The sequence below is a fragment of the Phalacrocorax carbo genome, chromosome 5, assembly GCF_963921805.1.
Source record: "Phalacrocorax carbo chromosome 5, bPhaCar2.1, whole genome shotgun sequence".
Taxonomy (NCBI): Eukaryota; Metazoa; Chordata; class Aves; order Suliformes; family Phalacrocoracidae; genus Phalacrocorax; species Phalacrocorax carbo.
The window spans coordinates 29,717,940-29,736,843 of NC_087517.1; the positions used below are offsets into that span (position 1 = coordinate 29,717,940).

An 18,904-nucleotide genomic window follows, 5' to 3' on the forward strand; every position below is an offset into this window, starting at 1 on the left:
AGGAGAATCTGCTACAGCTCCACACACAAATCAACCCCACGCAAATGCACACATCATTTCTCTCTGCAGCTCCTGAGGTGCTCGGCATTTTTCTAAGAGACATGGTAATGCTGTAAGTGCAGCCTATACGGACATCTGACAAATTCTTTGGCATGACATAGGGTCACAGTGTCTGCTATGGAGAAAAACATTTTCATATTTCAAGTGTTTATCTCTTCAGCATTTGAGTGCTTTAGAAGATTAATATCTGGAGCTCAGTGGAGCCTCAGGCAACAGGAGAGAACACTTACAGCCAGCCCCAGACTTAATAACCCTCCCCGTCTCATTCGCTGTAATAATGTTTAATTAATATAAGCCTCCTGCAAGTAGGATAAAAATTACTTATTTTTATAACTCAGACTCAATTTTTCATTTCATTTCCTCTCCCCCGAGTCTCCCTACAATTAGTTGGCCATAGTTTCTTAGAAGACTGTGCGCGTGCCTGTGTGCGCGCGTGCACAGCCCAGGAGAGGTTGGTGCTGCCTCACACAGCTCAGCACGCAGTTCTGGTTTTTACTCTTCTTCTACCCTTTCTTCTCTTTCTTAGTTAGAAATCAGAATTGCAAAACCTCGTTGCTGTGGCCAGGGGAATGTTCTCCTACTGAGTTCAGTGATCTGTCTTTGTGCCAGTGTGGAGAGCTCTCCCTTATGGTGCTGTGCTAAGCCAGTCACCAAAGCACCGACGAGGTGCAGACAGGCGCTCAGGCCCTGCCTGGCAAGCCATGGGCAGTACGGGTGGAGGAAGAGGAGGAGGTAGCAGCTGCAGGGGGCTGAAATGACTTGCCCACAGCAATGGAGGAAGTCAGCAGCAGACACCAGGCACAGGCTGAGGGATTGTTGTTGGCACTGCCATGGAATCAGCCTCCTGGCTGGGTCGGACGAGGATGCACCCTCCCTGCAGCCACGCTGCTACCTTGCCCACACAGCGCAGGGCTGCGGAGGGGCCACTGTGCAAAGGCATTGCTGCCGCACCTCGCTTTGGTCCTAGTCTTAGAAATTAAAAAGACGTGACACAAAAGGAAGCAACTATTTGCTTTTTTCCTCCCTGCACAGCTTTTAAAAGCAAGTTGAGAAACATGAAAAAGAGGCAATGCTGGCCCATCGGCAGAACATAATTGAAGCATTGTTTGGTTCACACTCCCCCATTCTTCCCCTGCCTTTCCCTCACACTCCCTCCAGCACTTTGTTTCTACTTAGAAAATTCATCTTCAGACTCCAGGGAGCAAGGAATGAAAAGCCCTTGTTCAGGGTGGTCTTCTCTTGTGAATTCCCCACCCCAGGGTGAGCAGTTGGGTGAAGGAGAGCAGCTGTGCTTGGTTCAGGGGCAGGGCAAAAGCTAAGGGGAACTGCAAGCCGCTGGAGCCCAATTTACTCTGATTTAAAGGTGCTGGCCTAGACTAAAGGCTGTGGCTGCTCCACAGTAGCAAGGAAATGTGCTGAGCCTTTAAGACCCATGTGGGATGCATTGCTATTTCTTCTGAAAATGGCAAAACAAAAAATAAAATTAAAAGGGAAAAAAATAATAATAAAAGGAGGACCTCTGGCTCAGTCTGCATGAGAGGGAGGGGGAAGGAAATGACCATGGTGAAATATCCTCTGTGAGGCACTTGATTAGAAAAGTCTGCTGAGATACAGGCCTGAATTCCTTAGATATCTCCCAATTTGATTTTATGCGCCGCATGCAATTCTTCCTCGTCTTTGGCGCAGAGAACTTCTCGAGACTGACAAGACACCCACTGCTCTCATTCCACTATTTTTATTTCCAAGATACTCTTTCAGGCAGCTCTGCATTTCTTTTTTTAGCCCTGTGTTCCTTGGGCTCTTCACACCATGGATTAGCTCCACGTCCTCTCCTGCAGGCTCCTGTTACATGTCTGGGGACCTGACTGGTGAAAGTGGACCCAAAGTGCCCAACTCGGCAGACACCCAGCGTCGTTCCAGCTGTTACCCTGCCCTTTGCAAGACTAGAAAATACTCTTGCTCCCTTTTCCATGGCCCCACAAGAGATTGCCAGGATTTTTTTCTCTATGGATTTTCAGATGCTTCCCATGTGTAGGAAGATTCCCCTTAGCTGCACCTAGCAAGCTTCAAGAGGCAACAAGTTCAGGTTTCAAGGAGGTTTCATCTCCTCTCCTGCTGCACGCAATGGCAATGTGCCATTGGTGTCAAGACAGAGCTCTTAAGACCTGAAAATAAATCTGAGTTGGTAAGTTGGGCACCTCAACTCTTCACCATCTTTGAATTTCAGTGGGGTCTTGGACCTGAAGGGTGTAAAGATTCTGTGTCATACCCTAGCTGGTAGGTGTAGTTGCATTGTTCTCAGTGATGCTACGCTAATAAGCCACCACTGAAAAGCTGGAATTGGTGTATTTTGCCCATTTTTTTTCCCCTCCCCTTTTCTTGCAGTCATTAAGTAAATACCTTGTGGTCCTAGAAGAGCACTGTGGGGTCTGCACCTCTACCACATACTGCTTCTCATTCAGGTGAGCATGGCATCAGCATCAGAGCCCTGGCAGCATTGCGAACCCTGTGTTGTTTGGATGTTGGCAGCTGTACATGCACAGAGGAAAGGAAGCGATTTTAACCCTGCAGCTCTCCTGACCACATAGCTCTTGGAGTGGGCTGCAAAAACCCAGTGAGAGCTTCTGTTGTGGGCCGTGGCCTCGCTGGCTTTGAGGGCCAGGAATGCTGCTCATTCGGGCTGCAGGCACTGCAGGGAAAGGTTTATTTGTTTCAAAGCATTTCCAGCAGAGGAATGTTTGTAGTGCTCTGAAGTTTCGTAAGAGCTTATTTTTTAAAGAAAACAAATGTTGAGCTGTTTTTAAGCTGATGGTGACCCTTTACCATTCCTGTGTTTTTCCCATGGGATCTTTAAAAGGGAAAGTTTCCTTTTTCTGCAATCCATGAGAACTTCTGCCTGAAGGCCTTGTTCCTACTCCGTCCAAACCAGCAGAAAGGTTTTCATGGTGTTAATGGAGCAGGGCTGGTATGCACTTACTCTCATGAGACTTACTCAGGGCCTGTGCCTTGGGGACACATTTTGACCTCTAGGGTCAATCATGTCCCCTTTGAACCAGGAGGGAGTTTTGCATGTGGTGTGGTGTGAAAGTCAAGCACTTCTGTGCAAGGAGTGAGCAGCTGCACACTGTGGGAAGGAGACCACATACCTGGCTCTCTCTCCCTGCTCCCCCATGTGTGGTGCAGACTGCCTCTCAGCAAAGCTGTACGGGGCTCTCCTGACCCTCATTTGCACAGTGAGGGCAGCAAACCCTAAAAAGTCATTCGTGCCTTGGCTGCCCGCAGCATGGTGGAGCTGGGATGTCCCAGCATCCAGATTACAGCAGGTTTGCTGAGTGTCAACTGGGCTGTGCGATCACCCTGGCTGCAGGCTAGGGCCAGGCTGCGACCGGGCTGTGGCTGTCCTCATGTCTGTACTGTCTTTTATGAGAGAAGGGGCACGGGCACAGTCTGTTCCTGAATTGCCAGCAAAGCTCCTGCTCACTTGGTCAGAGGAGAAGAAACCATTCCTCTGGGGCTTATCCGTTTCTTCGTGGTTTGCCTATCTGAGTCCTTAGTCACTTTTTGGACCCAAACACCAGTGACACACACTGCCTATAAAACCGGGCTGGAATGCTCTCTAGAAAGCAAGACACTGTCTCTCAAATCTTAGCACGTGCATCACTCCATCACTTCGCAGCAGTGACTTAGCAGCCTGTGAGTCACAGAGCCCGATTAGGGAAAGCATGTAGGCACGCAAGCAAGTCGCAATATGCAGCCTGTGCGGTGGAAGCGCCGGCTCAGTTAATGCCTTTAATTGTGTGTGCACAAACCCTGGGCGCGGGTGGGTCTGCACACACCCTTTCATGTAGGGGCATGCAGGGTGCCTGCCAGGCTGGCGGTGGAAGCAGCACGGTGGCAAGCAGCTCACTTAGCACAAATGTCAGGCTCTAATTGGCATTTGGTTTGTCAGGGACACTGTGCCCTCCCTGCACTCCCGGGGGGAGGCAGTGGGACTCACAATTGAGCCGTGCTGTTGAGGACGTGAGGCTTAATTAAGAGAGAGGATGTAATAGCCCGTCCATTAGAAAGGCTCCGGAGAGCAGGCGGAGGGCTTGGTTCTGGGCAGGTGTGGGGTTTTATGCCTTTTCATGGACTGATTTAGAGACTGAAATGGCAAGGACTTGGCAGGCTAATTAACACATAATCAAAATTGAGGGGATTTTCCAGCAGACGCCGTGATCTAGTTAATATAAATATTAGTTTTATGGAGGATTGATTTCCCTCCGTAAATGAAAGTCTGTCATTGAGGAGAGGCCTGTCACTGAAATTACGGTGGCAGCCTTTTGAGGTAAATTTGCATGATTTGCCAAAAAAGTTAAAAATATAATAACTATCCAATTTCAATCTGCATATTCATGCAGCTGCCATCCCACTGCTACCAGAGCATCCTGCAGTCTTGAGGGGATCTGAGCTGATCTGCGCCCTGGGAAAGGCAAGGGCTGATGCAGCCTCCCAGCTCACATGCCCCAGAAAGATGGCAGGATCTGGCCCAGATGGGATGACTCCCCAGCCCTGACACTCAGCAAGGTCAAGGGTGGCATTTGGGGCTGTGCAGGCAGCAGGCAGGGCCCAGAGCAGAGTCACCTATGGGATTTGGCAGGCAAGAGGTGGCTGCTGGTGGGCTGTGGTGCTGCCACTAAGACACACTGTGAAAGAAACTCTGCAATGAAGAGTGCAGTGACCTTTGGAGGGATCTAAGTGAAGGCAGTTCAGTGTGGGTCCTCCATAGGAGCAGCAGATGTAACTCGACAATATCCAGTGAGGGGGAAGCGCAGAGGGAATCTGAAATCTCAGTAATTGCTTGTGTACATCCTGCCCAACATGTTTTGCTGGAAAGCCTCCAGATGTGTGCTGAGACCAAGGAGGGAAGGTGCTTTTCTTGGGAGAGGGGGTGAGATGTACAGGATCCAAGCACAGGCAGGCTGACCTTGCAGAGGGGGCGGCTGCCATGGCTCGTGCTTGCAGCCTGACCTGAACCGCCAGGCTTCATCCCCTGCTGCCCCTAATGTCCTCTCAGATGGCTTGCTAGCAGGAGGGAATGGGTGCGCCAAGAGGAAACTGCGTTGGCCAGATGGTTTGTTTGCAGGGCCCGGCTGGTGATTTATTTGGGACTCACTGCCGTGCACATACAAGCGACTCTGCCATCGTCTGGCTGGGGATGGTTGCGTATTCACGCTCCTCTGGCTCCCTTACATCCAGATGATCCCATAAATCTTCCATGAGATTTATGCTGTAGCATCAGTTGCAAAAACAGCAGTAGGTTAAAATGCCTGAGCAAGTTTGTCCTGCCTTTTCTGAGCTGGCGCTTTGAACTACCAGTGCCAGTTCAGTGGGGGATGTAGCTGCTGTGTTAGCTGGATAGAGGCTGCAAAGCAAAGTTCTGGGAATGAGATTAAAATGCATTTCTGATCCTGGAAGAATTGATCAGCTCATCGTTGCAAGGCTCCCTTCAAGTGTTTTAGCAGGAGAAATCAGCCTTTCAGGTGCTTTCTGTGCCAAAGGCTTCCATTTAATGTATCAAACAAAGTGACTACTGGAACCACCAGGCTCCCACATGCTGTTCCAACAATTAGCTCCACAGTGGCCTTGTTCAGTCAATCTCAGCAAATTCGCGGGGCTTTTCAGAACGTCCAACTAGCCACTGGAGTAATCTAGCCGTTTAATCTTCAAATGATACAGAAAGTTGTGTCTGCTTGTGCACCACTCTCCGTTCCAGAAGCTTTTGTTACCAGGAGAAGGAGTACATCGTACCCAAACCCACTGCCACTTGTAGGGGAGCAGCTGGGTGCCTCCCCACAGCTCTTGGGATTGCCAGCAGGTCTTGGAGAGCTCTGTGGGACCCAGCGAGCAGTGGGCAGGGAGCACAGAAGATGCAGCGTTCAGGAGGGCTCCTGCGGCTCTGAAGGAGCCTGTGTGGTTGCCAGGGGCAGTTTGGCTGTGTGGTTTTGGCTGCAGTTCAGGCGTTTCTTTGATTTCATGGCCCGATAGGAATGGGAACAAATTGGAGGTTGGTGTCATCCCTGGTGGGAGGGATGTGACTCAGAGGCACACAGACGCTTTTGCTGAAGCGGCAGAGGCTGGGTAGCAGCGGCTCCCGGTGAGGAGTGGGGATCATAGTGGGGTGTACAGGTGCACAATTAACATAGCTGTGGGCTTTGGGTGGATCCAAGGGTGGCTTGCATCCCTGTACTCAATCAGGCTGCCTAGATACTGGCACCAAAGGTCAGTTCTGAACTTTGAGGATCTGGATTTGATCCTTCTTGAGCCTGGCTGGTGCTTTTATTAAGGATTTGCCTATGAGACCATTTCAGCTGTGAGATAATTGTATGATCATAGTCTGATTTTCTCTTCTACCTTGTTTGTTGTTGCTGCTTCTTTCTTGTTGCTTTTTTCTTTGAAGAGGCTTGTAGTGAATTACAAAAAGAGGAATTTAATTCAGGAGACCTTGATGACTTATTATGCCTTATTGCTCCTTAGGCATGGAGTACAGCTTGTTCTTCTTTCTTCCTCCACTTGTTTATCTCCCACATCTCCTCCACCACTACCACTCCAAGGTAAATCACAAGAACACTCCTCCATTAGAGAACGGCATGGTACTTTTTCAAGTGATTCACTCAAGCAGGAGTGGGCAAACATGCTTTCATCTTTTTTCCTGCTACTGCTTGCTGGCATAAAGTGCCAAGTGGCCCAAGTACATTTCATAGGTGCTGCAAAATATTGCTGGAAAATGTTGCTCTTTCTTTATGTGACCGGTCAGGGACAGATTTGCCCTTCACGCAGCAAAATCAGTGAAAGTTCATATGGAGTGGATACGCTTTTGTAATATTTTGATCATACATCCCAGGAGTAGAGTGATGGCAAATCTTTCTGCTGTCTTATACTAAATTTATTTTAGAAAGCTGTGTAGCTCATGGTGGTTGGTTTCAGCTCAGCTCCCTGGCAGTGACAAACTTGCGGCAGGGCCAGTGGCTGTGCAACCACTGATACATTTCCCTTGGGCTGGGATGTCACCAGACTGCTGAGTGGCAGCAAGGTCAGCTGCTGTTCTCTGGGTAGGACCTGTCTTTCAATGCTCAGGAACGGGGCTTTAAGTTCACGTCTCTGGTTTAAGTTTTGGAGATGTTTTGGGTGCACTTTGCAAACATTCTCAGTGCAAACACTGCTCTTCTGCCATTGCTGTCGGCACTGAAGCTGCAGAGGGAGCAGGGCAAGCAGCATGCAGGCTGTTGCTCAGAGCTTTGCCCGTCAAGCGCAGCAGGCTAAGACGTGGGGAAAGGAAGCGACAGACCCTGAGGTGTGGTTCTGGGGCAGAGGTAACCCCGCTGGGCTGCAGAATGGCTCGCACGTGCTGGCATGAAGCACCAGTGACACTTGCCCACTGTGTAGCAAGAACAAGCATGTTCATCCCTCTGTTGAGTGAAATGTGAAATACAGCAATATCTGTCATTGGCCTGTCTGTGTCACCTTCTACTGCAGGCACTGCAGTTGGGGCAACCCAAGGGACTCTGTCCTGCCATTAGTCATGATGGGAGGGGGCAGATCAGCTACACGCTTGGCTTTCAGTCTGTGCTAAGGGACTTCAGGCATCCAAGGTGCAAATGGAGAACTCCTTGAGGAGGCTTCTCATCAGAGAGGGCTGGAAACCACTGATTCCAGACCAAATTAGCCATGTCCAGGGATTTGTATCCATAGGCTTTTGCTGCTATTGGTATTCAGATCAAATATCTCTAATTCCAGTCTCAGCCTTAAACTTCTCCTGGGATATCAAACATACCAAACCTCCTCCCTGACGATCAGCAGAAAGCATGGCACAATTTAAAATGTGCAAAATTTAAAGCAAATGAATCCCCTGCTATATGTGTTTCAGCTTCCTTCAAGTTTGCAGCTCTCCGGTTGTCACTTGCACATACTTCACTCACTGGGACCATGTTGTTCCTCTGTGCTGTGCTTTAGGGGCTGTTTTGCTGCATTACAGAAAAATCGAGAGCCAGGCTTTCATTTTGTCGTGCGTATCCTCAAATCAAAATTGTCAGCTAGACCCTGATTGTGGAGTATTTACTGCTGGGGATGAAAAGAGGCAGGAAGAACACAGCATGAGATCCCCATCCCAAGATGAGTTTTCAGTACTGGCAGTTAGAAAAACCCACCTCAGGCTTGTTCACTGAGCAAGCTCCTAGCAGAATAAACACACACACACACTCCCCCCCGGTGTAATTATTGTGGCGTCGCTTCTTCTGACAATAACTGCCCTTTAACTTCTCCTAATTATATTAATTTTCAGTTTACTGCTTTCTGGTTTTGCTGACAGTCTCCTACCAGATGGTAGTGGCTGGTGAGGGAAGTGTGCTTCTCAGTGCCCTGCCCAGGCTGCACAGGGCACAGCAGTGGCATGGGCTTGCTGTGCACATGGAGGGTGCCAGTGTGAGACCCCACTCCTGCAGGCATGGGTGTAAGAGCCTACCCAGCACTGCCAAAGCCACCTGGCAGGAGATGAGACACTTCTTGCAAACGGCCACAAAAAATAATATCATGGTGTCTTCCTGTTTGAACAGGTGGCAAGAATTACCTACAGCTGCAGAGCAACAGAAGGAGGGAAGGCCAGCGAGCCCGGCTCATCAGCCCCACCATCTATCTGCCCCGTAGTGCTGTCTGCATGGTCTTCCAGTACCAGGCGTGGGGCAGCAATGGGGTGATGCTGCGGGTCTCGCGGGAAGCCAGCCAGGAGCACAAGGCACTGTGGGTCATCACGGAGGACCAAGGGGAGGAGTGGAGGGAAGGCCGCATCATCTTGCCAAGCTACGACATGGAGTACCGGGTAAGATGCTCAGAGAAGGTGTGCTGGGCCAGACAGGCATCTCCAGCATCTTTATTTCAGTGTTTCAGAGCCAGGGCCCATTCATCATTAGGGAATGTGGCTGTTTTCATTGTGTTTCTTGAGTTACTATAGTAACTAAGCGACACTGTTTGTTATTCAGAGAGTGCCTGTCTCCTGCATAGACTTGGGCCTTTGTTCAGCCTGTTGCCTTTTATATTCCTCAATCTCCCACCTCGAAAATATTTTCCCTTCTTTTTTTTTTCCTTTTGTTTTGTGCGTTTCCCCCCAACACCTGATCACCATCAGATAGTCTGCAGCTCTAGGAAGCAAACCCAAACCCTGCAGCCAGAAGTGGGAAGCTGGGAGGGGGCACAGCCGGCTTTTAAGGGTAAGCAGCAAACAGCCCTTCTCCAGGCTCAGCTGCAAGTGCTGATGTGGAATAAGGAAGAGGGAATGTGGGTTTGTTTGTGAATCTGCTTCTCGGGTACCTCAGACTGGATCAGAGGGCTGGATGCAGTGCTGTGGGATCAAGGCCCAGTCCCTCTGTCAGGAGATCAGTGGAAGAGGAGGGATGAGCTGGAGGGAGCGGCGCTGCTCACCACAGCCACCTGAGCCTCTCTGACATGGCCATGCCAGCACCCCACAAAGAGGCTGCTGCTTCCAGGAGTGCCTTTGGCGTAGTTAGCCCTCCCGGGCAGCACGCCGTTTGCTAGGGAGCCAGGGCTGCTATTGTCACTTGTTAATGAGCATCAGCACGGCATCCAGCACCCTCTGAAGCAGAAGGAAACACTCACTTGCAGATCTGGGGCAGCACTTTGATGACCACCCCGGCAGAGATCCTCGCTATGGCTAGCTCCCAGCCCTCACCCTGACCCAGAGATCTGCTGCTCTCAGCCCACTGACCCCTCCAAACTGCTGCCTCCTGCGTCGGGTTGATCGCTCATGCTTGGGACCAGCAGCTCCGACACTGTGTCCTGTCTGCAGACATACACTTGGCCCTTCAGGGAGGTCTCCTTTCAGGCAGGCACAGGATCAGGCTGCCCCACCACCCCAGAGAAATAAGGCATCTACAATGGGGAGAGAAAGTTTGTGGAATACACAGCCCTAGGAAATTATTTGGGCCCTTGAGAGTAATCAGGGAGATAGAAAGTAAAAGCTTTGCACTGGAGCTGCGTGACTAGTTTGCATATGTGTGTTTAGCTTTTTAATAAAATACCAGTAAATGCAATATGCCTACAGATAAGAATGATGGGCACTGCCTGACTACTTTGTGCGTTAAACTTGAATATACCAGCATTAGCTAAATAACAGCATCATTATGTAAATAATGCCAGTCTCTCCACTCAGCAGTTCTTAGAGCTAACGACTCTATTTATTTTTGTAAATATATTTTGCCTGTGATTAAGTAGGAATAAATTGACCCTTCTTCTCTAACATTTCAATACTTCTTGTGTAACGTTGATGGGAACAACACTTTACAGTTAATGTAGCTGTGCATCTTGTGTTCTTCCTTCCTTCTTCTGATCATAGCCCAGTTAATACCCCAGGCCAAATCTGCTGCTGCTGTAAGTCAGTGTTATGCCACTTGCATCATTTATGCAAGGGCCGGAGGGTGGCCTGCAATGCTGAACATGGATTCACTGTGTCTTTATTCCATATGAGAGACATTTGCAAGAACAAATTGCAAGCCGAGTGCTGCCAGGCCAGGTAACAATCTTTCTGCTGAACCCATCCCTGCAGAGCAGCCTTCCCTGGGGAATGGGTGGCAGAGGCAGGGCAAGGAAGGACTAGCCACAGGTCATCCGCAGGTGTGCAGGGAATGCCACGAGCTGATCTCCTGCCCTTTCCCTTGGGAGCGGCAGCCACTTTCTTCCTCCCAGCTTAGTATTGACATTTCTGTCCCAATTTCTCACAGATCGTGTTTGAGGGATTTATACGCAACGGCCACTCAGGAGAGCTCGCCGTCGATGACATCCGGCTAGGCACCGACATCCCACTGGAGAACTGCATGGGTACGTGCTGTTGTGTCTGGCCGCAGGGTCAGGGATAGTGGTGGGGACAACCGGGGCTGGAGAGCCTTCGCTTGCAGGCTGCCCGTGGGCCACTTCTTCTCCCCTGCTTGAGTTACCAGGAGTTTCTGGATCTCAGTTGGGACTTTCCTTGCCCACAAAAGAAATGAGGGGGGCTCAGTCTCTGAAGGATGGGGGCTCTGACTATGTTGGTGTGAGAGGCAGGAAGAGCATGTCTCTGCTGCGCAAAGCTGAAAGGGCAGCTGAGGGTTACCGAGGAGTATTCTATGTGATAAGGACATACACCAAATTTAAAAGGAAAGTGCTGAACAAAAGAAACCAGCTGTCAGTCAGTATTACATGTGTAGAGGGGCCAATGAGTTCAAAAGAAGTATTATTTAATAAGAAATAAAATAGCAGAGGGGTTTTACAGCAACGTTAACAGAATAACAAAAGAAATTTTTGTCCTACAATTCACCATTCCCCAAACCAGGCCAAAAGCCAGGTGGATTCATACAATTTGAAAGACAGAAAGAACTTTAAAAAACAGGAGAGAGAAAAAAGTGTGTCTTATCAGTTTGCTGGTGGAGCTGTTGTTGCCCTGCCCTGTTCCTCTAGCTGGCATATCCATGCATGGACTCTCATGGCTCTGGTCACCATCTCGCTTGGATGTGGATTTAGAGCCATCCCAGCTGAGGATGGGACCAGCAGTGTTCAATTAGTGGGATCTGTGCTGAGAGCTGCGCACAGTAGCGAGACCCTGCTCTTCTGCGTGACCTGGGGGAGGCATGTTTCACTGTTAAAGACCCGCACAGTGTCTGACCCATCCTGAAGTCAGTGGAAAGAGTTAGGTGGAGCAGAGCCTCTCTCCCCTTTGGGCTTTGAAAGAGCCCGTTCAGTGAAGCTGCTTTCCTCTCCCGTGCCAAGGGAGTGGGAGGATCCCAGTGCCTCCTAATCCAAGCAGGCAGAAGGTCTCTTCTGAGGTCTCAGGGGAGGAGGCACAGGACAAGTTGTGCCTGGGAAGAGCTGGTCATGTCGTTTGCCGCCCTGTGCAGGCAAGTGATGGCGAAGATGGTGCAGGAAGCAGCATTAATAATAGAACAGAGTACTGGGACTGCCCCAGAGATGCTCTTGAGCGCTGTCGGTCCCAGGTTCTTTGATGCTTTGAACTCTGCTGGTCTTCCTCTGCCAAAGGAGCTAATACTCCATATATCAAATTCCCTGTATTTAAGGCTTGACAGTGGTGTTTTAATCCCTTGCCTTCTATGGCATTAAAGAGAAGCAAGGCTGATGATTAACACTAATAGCATTTCCTATCTAACTTCTTTTGAGCTCAGCAATTCACCTAGCTCCAGTGTTACTGTAACTTGGGCCTCATGAACCTAAAGCTTAATATTTCAAAACAAAAGCATTAATAAATTATAAAGTTTTGAGTACTGCCAGCCCTAAAAATAACACCAAACTGCTACACAAAATTATTTGTCCCATTCTAGGAAATTGAATGGGAATCTTAAAACTGATAAGGATAGTTTGTTTCAGATCATTTCTAACAAAAGGGCTCCCACTGCAAACTTTAACATAACTCATAGGTCATTTCCGATGTCACCAAAATAATAATGAAACGGTAGAGATACAGTGCCGCTTTCTTTCTGTCAGGGCCATGAGAACAGCTGACTCCAGCACAGGCTACTGTTTTTTCAAATGTAATCCTGGGAAGTAATCTGATTCCTTTTTAGCGTGAAAGAACGCTAATAAGTAACAATAATTTTTTCCTTTGACAGATGTGTCATTCACATTCTGAACTTGACTGATGATTTCATAGCACTCACTAGAGCCAGAGTCTGCTTCTGTGACTCAGAGGCATAATGCAGAAGTAATCTAAAAATAATCAGAAGTCTATTGCTTCTGCAAGAAAGTAATCAGTAATAAGTACTGATTATTGCTTTTCAGATCCAGTAATTTGTAATAGATTACTTCAAAGTGTCTTGAAAGAAGAAAAAAATTGCTTGCCTTTGTTTCTTGGCACTGTAGATGGAGAGGAGTATGGCACTGATGCCCAGAAGTAACACAGTTCCCTGGTGAATAATGATGCCAGAGTTGAGCCAGAAACCAAACTGCTTTTGGAAATTTTATGGGGGGTTCAGGGTTTCATCACTTAGCCAGGTGGGGCTTTGTCTTTGGATGACTCAGGCCAGCCAGCTGAATCCAAATGTCCCTCAATTCCGGATATATTTTTCTCTGAAGTCTCTGTCTGAGTTGCAGCTTGTTGCATCTGGTCAGTCCTCAGCTGAGACGGGACTTCTCCCCATCCTGGTGAGGCTGGCTAGCACCCTGCACTGTTTCCAGCAAGTGGCTTCTGTGGGGCACAGCCACACTCCTGCTCTGCCTAGCCACTGCAAATCAACAAAGACATGAACTGTGGCCTTGTGTGTAATATTCCTCTCTCTGATACTAGGGTTGTTTTTTTTTTTCCTTTGCAGAACCCATCACAGCTTTCCCAGGTGAGAACTACTTTCCAGGTAAAACTGCACTTCTCTCAGTGGTTTCTTTCTGCTGGCATGGGCTTTTACATTGAAGGAAGGCGATGTGCATGCTTGTACAAACAGCAAATGTTCTGAGAAGTGAAATGGCAAGTGTGTGCTAAACCTCCCCCGCTGCAGCAGCAGGAGGTAGCACCCTCTAACTCCTGCTAGGTGACAGGGAGCAGGCAAACAGACAAGTCCCACTGTCTTGGGGCTGAATAGCATTAGGAAACCGTCCATCACGAGGCACCCGGCCTCCTGAAGAGCAGTGGAGCCCAAAATGGGAATGCTGAGCAGTGAAGGGTAGCTATCAACTGACTTAAACTAAAAACCAGTAGCCAATTAAAGGTGAAATGAGGTCGCAATGGCTTCCATCAGTGTAGGTGAAGGTTGTTTTCTAGCTTATAGATGCTCTGGCAGTGGCGGTGTTCGAGCTGCTGCAAAGTGGGGTGGGACTGGTCTGCTTGGAAGGGGAAGGGAGTTGGGAGATAGAAGTAGGAGAGCAAACTGCCATGAGGAGCTCTGAAGGTGACACTCAATACAAGGAAAACAAGGTGAAATGGTGCATTTAATAGCTTAATACTAGCCTGAAGGATAGAAACTAGCATTTCTCTGATCAAACCTACAGAGTAAGACAAAAGGTGAGGAACTCAGCCTTGCTCTTTGAGCAGTCAGTGAGGATGATGTTTATCTTGCTTTGGGGTGAGAAAAGCTATCTGCTTTTGCGGAAAAGATCAATTTAGTCTGTTTGAGAGGTTTTTTCCCCGTTTTGATTTTGGATTTTCTTTTCCTGCCTGCCTCTTCAGGTATGCGTCTGGGGGTTGTGTTGTGATGAAGAGCAAACTTGGGGCTCCCCTTAAATTTGAAAGTTGTTTTGCCAATTCAGTCAATGCGCCCTTTGCTTTCACTTGGACATGATGGCTGTACTTTTTCCATCCCCTACTCTGGTGGTGTGCTGTAAGATATGACTGGGCTCTACCCTAGAAGCATCTACATTTCTGTGTGGGGCAAAGCTGTCTCTGGTAGGTATGTGTGGTGGGAGCTGTGACAGTAAAGTAAAAGTAGACACAGAGACTTAAGTCACATGCGTGACTCTGTCCCTGGGGTGTGAGGCAGGCTATGGAGCTTTATCAATGGGAGGGAAATGCGCAGGGCGTAACACCATATTTTAGTCATACCTGTAGTGAGTATAACAACTAGGAATTTGTGCTTGCTTGTTTGGAGGCTGCTTATTTATCTGCTACTCAGGCTTGTGGTGTTATGGAAAAGCTGCTGCAATATTCTCAGCTAACAGTTAAAGACTCATGACCCTTCCTCACTTACATCATCTCTGTTCTCCTGGGCCTGGTCTGGTACCTATTTTGCAAACAGCGTCCTTGTCTTTTGGGGCTTGCAACGTGTGTCATTTTCAGTTTGAACCTCATTCTGGGTTCTCACATTGAGTCTATCCCAAAGTCATGTTGTTTCTTTTGCCCTTCACCCATGCCCTGCTGCCTGTATACCTCCGTTTCCTTGATGCATTCCCCAGGTCAGGCTGGCTGGGTAGGGACAGCCTTTCCTGTGCTCAGCACAGTAAGGTCCCTGAGCACCACAGGCAGATGCTGTTGCAGGCACACCTCACCTCCACACAGGAGCTTGCTGTGCCAGTGGGGTCCTGCCCATTGCTAGCTCCCTGGAGGATGTCTGCTCACAACAGGGGAGCAATTGCAGCAAAAGGTTGAAAAGGTTTCCCCGGCTGACAGGCAGGAATAGATGGGGCAGAGGGGTGGAGTGACCCGAGAAGAAGCCAAGTGCAAAGGGAAAACGTGAAGAAGTGAAGATGGAAGATAGCTATTAAAAGGAGGGGAAGACAGAGGTGCCTAACAGAATGATCAGGCAAAAGGAGGGGAAGAAGTCTGTGGCTGGACAAAAAAAGGAAGCTCAAGAGGAAAGACTGTGCAGGAAGTATTGAGATGTTCTGTAGCCCCCATTCCTGTAATTACATGATGAGCTGAAAAAGTCAGATGCCATTAAAAATAATAGCAAATCCTTCCTCTCCTGGCTTGGGAGCAAAGCTGAAAATATGCACCTTACAGGCTCCAGGATCACAAGGCAAATAATAAGAAGAGAATTGTGTGGGTGGAATATCTTTCAGCTAGTGGGTCGGGATCTTACAAGACCAGTCAAGTGTGCTTAAACTGTGCTGCATTTGAGAGTTGATGCATCTCACCCATAAAGAAAGGGTATAACAAGTGGCTGGAAGCAAGGAGTTAGATAAATACCAGGCTAAAAATAAGAGACATAATCCGAAGAGCAAGGAGGCAAACCATGGGGAGAATTTGCCTTTGGGACTAGTGGATTCTCCCACAACAGGTATCCTGAAATCAAGACAGGGATATCTTCCTGGAGAAATGACAGATAGCAATTAAGGGGTTAAGGCTGACACCGGTTTTGTGGCATTCAGATTAAATGAGTGTAATTCTCGCTTTCATCTGTGCCATCTATGAAAAGTCCAGCTGTGTTGCTGTCCACAGCGGTTAATGTCAGTGATTTTGGAGGGGAGTACAAGCTGTGTCATGGCAGTGGCAGAGCAAGGCAGGCAGCCCTCTAGGGGGCTCTCTGGAAACGATTGTCTCCTTTTATTCCCCAGATGACTTTTGCTCTTGCTTCTTTTGGGTTTTGATTTCTGCTATACAGCTCTAAAACCGGTCCCTGTAGGATCCTCCCTCTTGAGAAGAGGAGGGGGCTGTAACTGGCAAGGTTGGAAGTGTGAGCACAGCAACACACCAACATTAAATCATCTACCCTGTAGGGATTAAACCAGGTTTCCACTGACCGATGTCCCACACTGTGAATAAACACAGCACCCACAAACTTGACAGCAACAGCAGGAGGCATTTCTTTATTAAGACAAGAGCCCTAGTGAATAAATGAGGCAGGGTAAGAGTGTGTGTGTGTGTGTGTGTGTATGTGTGGCAGAAGGCAAAGGGTAGTGGAAAAATTATTAAGTTAAGAAGATGGATTTTTTTTTTCCATCTCCCTGAGCAGAGAACTTTTCCACTGATATAAGAGAAAACTTCCAGAAAGCAGCAGAGCCAGTAAAAACAGAGCAGATAACATCAGTGCTGTGTGCTGAGTAGATGGGCAGCTATATTTAGTGGTTGACGGCGTAAGGAAGAACAATCATTAATGTTGGGAACTGGCTTTGTTAGGGCTTAGAGACAACTGAGTGTGATTCCTTAATGACTTCAGTTACAAGATGAACTCTCCAGACTTCTGCTATCTCCTCAGCAGGGCCATGAGGTACGGAAGCAGGGGCCGAGGAGGAGCTCTACACCACCCCTCATGCTTGCAGCCCTGGATGCTGCACAGGGACATCTGGAGTGGGTCAGAGCCAAGCATAGGTTGTCCTGAACCCGCAGCCACCTTGAGATCCCCTAGGGTTCCTTCCCACAAGTGGGATCATCTGGGGTGCATCACTCTGCCTCCCTCCATCCCCAGGCAGGCAGAGGACAGAGGTACATGGGGAAGCAGGAAGGGGTGCAGGCTGGGCACCATGGCACGTGGTCCTCTATGGCCAGACCCACCCTTTGTACTTCCAGCCCTGCACTGGGCAATGTACAGCCATTAGGAACCCATGGAAACCTTCCTCCCCACTGTTTTTCAGAGGGGAGCACTGCTCCCCTACAGGCTTGCAAGCCGTTGGCACCCCTGACACCTGCCCGCCGCTCCCCACCCCAGCTTCCACTGGCAGGGTCTGGTGCATATTGGTGGTGTGAGAAGCTGTTTGCCTGTAAATCTCTTGCTGGAGCAAGGCACTATGTTAGCAAAGACTGTCACTGAGTGTAAACACGAGTGGCCTCTGCATAGCGAGCAGCCCTGTGATCTTCCCAGAGGTCAGCCCCATGCTCTGCTGCTGTCAGGCACAGGCAAGGTGTTGCTGATCCATTGGGGATGGTGGTGGGATGCATACAGGTCTGAGGCAGCTCGGCCAGCTGAATCTGCAGTGGAGGACAGCGGTGGGTTACCAGTGAAGCCCAGGGTGGTGTTGAACATGCTCACCCCAATGGGAGGCTGGTGGCAGCTCCCATGGGGTGTCCCACACTGCCACCCCCCCATGCAGCCGGGTGATAGGCAGCAGCTGCTCAGGGAGGCACAGGGATGCACCGCTTTTGTTCCCCTGCTCCAGGATGGCTGCTGGACATAGAGAAGGAGCTCGGAGGGCTGCCTGCTCCCTGCCTTCGCCACCCCCAACACACAGCCCAGCCTGGACCCCCCTTCCTCAGGTGCTATCGGGGGCAGGAGGAACAGGGCCAACCCTATTCATGGCTGCAAGGGGCGGCTGGAGTGAGACGGGGCATGGGCAGGCTTCTCCTAAGACATCTGAATTTCTTGCCTACAATGACAAATATGTGGGTGATTCCCAGCCTCCTGCTCTGTAAAAGCAGGATTTGTCTTGCCTGTGTGGGTTTTTTTCTCTTGGTATGAGGGGTTTTTTAGGGTTTGTTTGGGTTCTTTTTTGGTAGCTGTGCATCTGGGTGCATTGTTCATTCTTATTTTTACTCTCTGTGCGCAAGTTTTGGTGACAGGGAGGGGAGGAAAGCCTTGTGACTGGCGGAGGAGCCATCATTTTGCCACATCTCTGTGCCACCAGCAGCAGAAAAGCCATTGCCATCCCAAATTTGCCAGCTGATGGTTCTGCTGGCAGAACAGTGTTTGGAAGGGAGGGCAGAGGCCATGCTGCAAGATGCCTTTGCTGTTAGCGAAGCTGGGTGCATCCTGCACTGTCTCGTTTTTTCTCCTTGGCATCCTCCAAGCCTGCTCAGGAAACCAAGCTGGAGTTTCGTTAATGCAGAGCTCAACAATATGCTGACACCAAACTTCATGAGCCCCCAGAATTCTGCTTGCCAGCAGCCAGCCAGGGGGCTGATCCCTGCCAGCAGGCCAGGGGCAAGAGGAAAGGGTGAGCGGAGTCGGGGGGCCAATGTGTCCAGCAGCAGAGCGAACCCTTTGGAGAGTTTCCCTGGGGACTTTTTCCCCCTTGAAGTAGCCAGTAAATAAATGCAGTGCAAAAATGCATCTCTCCTGAGTTATTTACAGCTTGCCCCAACGAGCAGAGCTGGGAGGTGGGAGCAACCTGTGCAGGAGGAATAGTGCAGAGCAGCTCTCAGGCCCTGGCCATGAGCACAGACATAGGCGCTCCTCTCCGTGGTGCCTGCCAGAGGCGTGCGTGCGTGCGTCTGCAGACTGGCAGTAAGGTCCTATGCGTGTCTGATCACCAGATGTGCACCGAGCTGTCCTGGGATGACCTGGGAAGCAGGAGCAGCACCTTGCAGCTGTGCCCTGCCTCCCAACACACTACATCTGCAAGAGTAGGAAGGGTTAATCACCACTGGGCTGAGCCTAGGCACTCCCTGCCCTTTAATTCAAGGGAGGCAGGTGTTTTTCCAGCCCTCCCTAGGTGTGTTTGCTTTATCGGC

The 18,904-nt window shown here is 49.5% G+C and overlaps 1 protein-coding gene across 6 annotated transcripts in view; it reads left to right on the top strand.

Annotated features, from left to right (window-relative positions):
• Nucleotides 1–18,904, top strand: part of NRP2 (neuropilin 2) — a 90,361-nt gene that overhangs the window by 55,993 nt on the left and 15,464 nt on the right. For 3 of the 6 annotated variants that reach the window (XM_064451808.1, XM_064451813.1, XM_064451810.1), the window contains exons 13-15: nt 8,652–8,914; nt 10,830–10,926; nt 13,404–13,442. In XM_064451808.1, the coding sequence (XP_064307878.1) occupies nt 8,652–8,914; nt 10,830–10,926; nt 13,404–13,442 (399 nt within the window). The remainder of the gene's footprint in view (nt 1–8,651; nt 8,915–10,829; nt 10,927–13,403; nt 13,443–18,904) is intronic. The other 3 variants (XM_064451814.1, XM_064451809.1, XM_064451811.1) reach the window with 1 other exon arrangement.